This window comes from Phycodurus eques, chromosome 15, assembly GCF_024500275.1.
Source record: "Phycodurus eques isolate BA_2022a chromosome 15, UOR_Pequ_1.1, whole genome shotgun sequence".
Taxonomy (NCBI): Eukaryota; Metazoa; Chordata; class Actinopteri; order Syngnathiformes; family Syngnathidae; genus Phycodurus; species Phycodurus eques.
The window spans coordinates 3,330,001-3,335,000 of record NC_084539.1 but is presented as its reverse complement, the minus strand read 5'-3'; the positions used below and the strand labels follow the sequence as shown (position 1 = coordinate 3,335,000).

Sequence of the window (5,000 nt, the reverse complement as noted above, 5' to 3'; positions counted from 1 at the left end):
CCAGGTCCCGACAAACATTCTGCCACACTTCTGTGCATGAATTTATCACCTAAAGAGAGATAGACAGAGATAGTTTGAAAAACCTACAATGAATAACTAGACTTTAAACATGAAAATATCCGACAAACTGTTTTTGATGCTCTGCCTTCCCAGTTAAAGCTGCATGGATATTTGGATGAAAGTATTGGTGTAGGAATAGGACACAAATACTAGTGATAGGGAGTGTCAAATGTTTTCAAGTAGTCTTAAAAGATTAACACATTTGAATAGAAATGCACACATTTTTTTATCTAAACAGTTATTTGAAAACCATTTTCAAGGAAAATTCTCATCTGTATTTTGTATGAACAAACCTCTAAATCTCAATGTAAAATTAAAACATTTACATGTAAGTGCACTTTTGTTTTTCCATGGTTATATCCACTGTTTAAGAATCTCCGTACACTGAAAATATACCATATGTGTTGGGGTTGCATTATTAGATTAATCAAGTTGTAAGTGGTGCAGATTGTAATGGACATTTTGGTGAAGGAAACTGTGGTGATGAAGAAGTGATGGGTAAATTCGGCATCCATGAAATGAACTTGGGAGGAATAGTGGTAAACTATACAAAAAGGATGGAAATGGCTGTAGTGAACCCTTTTATCTGGAAGAGTCAGGAACATAGGGTGACCTACAAGAGCGGAGATAGAAGCACGCAGGTGGATTAAATCTTGAGCAGACGATGTCATCTGAAGGAGGTTACTGACTGTAAATCAGAATCAGAATCATCTTTATTTGCCAAGTATGTCAAAAACACACAAGGAATTTGTCTCAGGTAGTTGGAGCCACTCTACTACAACAACAGACAGTCAAGTGAGAGAGAATACTTTTGAGACATCAAGACATTGAAAAAAAAACAGTCACTAAACAATAAAAGGTTGCTCGTAATCTGGTAATGCTGGTACAAAGTTTTTTTTGTTTTTCTTTTGACAATTGTTCAAAAAGATGCAGAGACCTCTAGCAATTAGAGCAGTTTGAAATGACTAATAGAACAATAGTCCGGTACAATGACCATTGTGCAAAGGGCGCCGAGACTTCAAGAAATTTATGCAGTTTAAAGTGATGAGTAGTACGATAATCTGGGACAATGTCGATTGTACAAATGTTTGCAGACTCGTCACAGTCTTTGATGAGGCCGATGACTATGGTGTCATCTGCAAACTTCAGGAGTCTGACCGCCAGGTGCGTTGAGGTGCAATCGTTTTTGTAGAGAGAAGAGCAGCGGATAGAAAACACAACCTTGGGCTTCCCCGGTGCTGGTGGTGCGTGTAGATGCGGTGGCCTCCCCCAGCCTCACATGGTGTGTCCTGCCCGTCAGGAAGCTGTAAATTCACTGGCAGACGGCAGGCGAGATGCTGACCTGGAGAAGCTTGGAGAAGAGGAGTTTGGGGATGATGGTGTTGAACGCAGAGCTGAAGTCCACAAACAGGATCCTTGCATAGGTCCCGCACTGTTGAGGTGTTCTAGGATGAAGTACAGTCCTATGTTGACTGCATCATCTGCAGACCTGTTTCCTCGGTAGGCAAACTGCAGGGGGTCCAGCAGGGGACCTGTGACGCTCTTGAGGTGGTCCAGCACGAGGCGTTCAAAGGACTTCATGACCACAGATGTCAAGGTGACAGGCCTGTAGTCATTCAGACCCGAGATTGCAGGTTTCCAGGGGACTGGGATGATGGTGGAGCATTTGAAACAGGATGGTACTTCGCACAGTTCCAGAGATCTATTGAAGATCTGTATGAAGACTGGAGGGAGGTAGTCCGCGCAGACTGCGTAGTCGTGGTAGGGGCGAGTGAGGCTAGACTTATGGTGTGTAAGATGACTCTGGTGGTGGGGAGGAAGATGAAAAAGAACAGAGAACTTTGTGGTGGAAGCTGAGAAAGGAAGAGTGTTGTGCGGCTTTTCGAGAAGAGGTGAGACAGGGTCTTGGTAGACAGGAGGAACTTTCAGAAGACTGGACCACTTGAGCCAAGGTGATCAGAGAGACAGGCAGAAGAGTACTTTGTGTGTCTTCTGGTAGGAAAGGGGAGAAGGAGACGGTGGTGGAACCTAAAAGTGCAGTAAATAATACAAGGAAAGAGGCTAGCTACGAAGGCTAGACTCAGCACAGATGTGAGTATTTGCAAGCAACAGTATGGTTTCATGCCTAGGAAGCGTACCACAGATGCATTATTTGCCTTGAGGGTGTTGATTGTGAAGTACAGAGACGGTCAGAAGGAGATACGCTGTGTCTTTGTAGATAAAGAGAAAGCCTATGACAGAGTACCCAGAGAGGAACTGTGGTACTGCATGCAGAAGTCTGGAGTGGCAGAGACGTATGTCCTAATACTACAGGACATGCATTAGGGCACCAGGAGAGTGGTGAGGTGTGCTGTAGGTGTGACAGAGGAGTTGAAGGTGGATGTGGGACTGCATCAGGGATGACCCCTGAGCCCCTCCCTGTTTGCGGTGGTGCTGGATAGGCTGACAGATGAGGTTAGACTGGAATCCCCATGGACCATGATGTTCGCAGATGACATTGTGATCTGCAATGAAAGCAGTGAGAAGCTGGAAGAACATTTAGACAGGTGGATGCATTTACTGGAAAGAAGAGGAATGAAGATTAGCTAAAGAAAAAAGTATACTGTATTTGTGCATGAATGAGAGGTGTACCGATTATGGCCTGGTTGTCATAGCAACCCCAAGAACTGATAAACTGTTGCATTCCTGCCTCCTGAACCTCAACCAGCCAAATTGCTTTCACAAGAAACAGGAAACCTGGTTTATATCATCTGGAACCATAAAGGTTCCTCATGACTTGCACAGCTGATTGGGGGAGGAAGTAATTGATGACTGTTGAACAATGGAACACGATCACCCCCAGTGGTGGTAAGAGACAATGCCTGCGGACATTAAAATGATAAGTTTGCACGTTTATGATAAACAGAACAAACCTTGTGGAATATTCTAAATGTATACCGTGATGCCTGTGTGACTGTTTTTACAGTTTGCCTTCTGAATTTGCCTCTTCTGAATGTGCCATTGGGTTTGATATCAACCTGTAAAAACTGATTGAAAACTAGTTTAGCGCCTACACGAGAGTTATAACAATCGTTTGTTATTATCTTTCTTTCCTAAGCCTGGGAGAGTACAAAGTTGGGACTGTTTTAGATTAATATATGATTTTTAAACCCATTTTATGGGCCAAATTGTAGACTAAATCCAAGTCGATGGGTGTGGTCTTCTCAGCTTCCCCCGCCTCTTAGACACGCCCCCTGGGTCTTTTAACCTTCGACTTCCTTGTCTATTGGCCCTCTGTTCCTCTTGGCTAAAATCCTCAGCTATGGGGCTTCGGCCAGCCCCCCCCCCCCCCCCCAACCCTTTCCTTTTGTTTGAACCACGCGGTTCAGGCCAACGCGAAACCTGGGATGGTGACTCGGCATGTAACACAGGCGTTCGCTTCCGGCGTATTCTTTTCCAAAATTAATTACACTTTTATCCAAAACCAATATACGCTACACAGAGATGGACGGGAAAGAGTGAGGCTACAGGGATAAGAGATACCAAGGGTGGAGGACTTTAAATACTTATGGTCAGAAGTCCAGAGCAATGGTGAGTGTGGAAGTAAAAAACGGGTCCAAGCAGGTTGGAACAGGTGGAGGAAGGTGTCATGTGTGTAATGTGACAGAAGAGTCTCTGCTCGGACGAAGGGCAAAGTTTTTAAAACAGTGGTGAGGCCAGTCATGATATACGGATTAGAGACAGTGGCACTGAAGAGACAACAGGAAGCAGAGCTGGAGGTGGCAGAAATGAAGATCATTGAGGTTCTCTCTCGGAGTGAGCAGGTTGGATTGGATTAGAAATGACAGTCCCTCATCTGAGGGACAGCCAAGGTTAGATGTTTTGAAGAAAAGTTAGAGAGAGCAGACTTCGATGGTTTGGACACATCCAGAGGAGCGAGAGTGAGTATATTGGTAGAAGGATGATGAGGATGGAGCTGCCAGGCAAGAGAGCTAGAGGAAGCCCAAAGAGAATATTGATGGATGGATGTGAGGGAAGACATGAGGGCAGTTTGTGGTTTGTGTTAAGAGAGGAGGATGCAAGAGATAGATTTACATGGAAAAGGATGACACGATTTTATATTTAGGGCCTCTAAATGAACTGTAGGTAAAACTACGGGACTAAATTTGGGCAATCTCCCAACATGCATTGGGCCAGCGTGGCAGATTAGGGCCTATTCCTTCTTCATGGCAGTACAACAAAAAACACGGCACTCATTCCCCGGAGGCCAAAGAGCCTCTGCCTACAGCAGCGGGCAGACAAGCTTGGCGGCAGATGGTGCTAAGAATCACCGGGTTAATTAGCGCTGTTTACGGACAACGGACTTGGCTATGCTAGACCAGAATACGGTTACTCCTACAAACATTTTAAGTCGAACCAAAGGACAATCTTCAGAAGTAGCAAGAAAGAAGCAAAACATATATAACTCACGAAATCTTATTTTTGGGACACTCAACGTGCGAACGCTAAAGGACGATTCTCGATTAGAAGAGCTACAACATGAGCTAGAAGCCATCAAATGGGATATAATGGGACTTGGTGAAATATGTCGGAAAGATGAAGGGGACGAAATGGTGGAGTTGGTTTCATTATTAATAAAAGTATCGCCAATTACGTTACCAGCGTCAAAAGTGTTTCCGATAGAATCGCCACATGTACCATCTCTATTAGAAAACGTAACTCGCTTCAATTGATACAAATGTTTGCGCCGACCATCAGCCACACCGACGATGAGGTGGAAGCATTTTACGAGGATTTATCCTGTCAATATAGTCAATCGAAGCACAAATTTCGAATAGTCATGGGTGACTTTAAGGCCATCATTGGCCTAAACTCTGGCGAGAAATCAATTGGATTCTACGGAATGGGATCAAGAGACGAAAGAGGAGAACGCTTCATAGAATTTGCTGAATAAGAAGGCT

General features: G+C 44.3%; 1 protein-coding gene across 21 annotated transcripts in view; it reads right to left on the bottom strand.

The window, feature by feature from the left end:
• fbxw2 (F-box and WD repeat domain containing 2) overlaps positions 1–5,000 on the bottom strand; it is a 97,228-nt gene that overhangs the window by 45,422 nt on the left and 46,806 nt on the right. For all 21 annotated transcript variants that reach the window (XR_009769962.1, XR_009769963.1, XM_061699482.1 and 18 more), the window contains one exon: positions 1–49. This exon is cut by the window's left edge and continues 174 nt beyond it. Coding sequence is in view for 18 of the 21 variants with exons in the window: in XM_061699482.1 (XP_061555466.1) it covers positions 1–49 (49 nt within the window). In the remaining 3 variants the exon portion in view is untranslated. The remainder of the gene's footprint in view (positions 50–5,000) is intronic.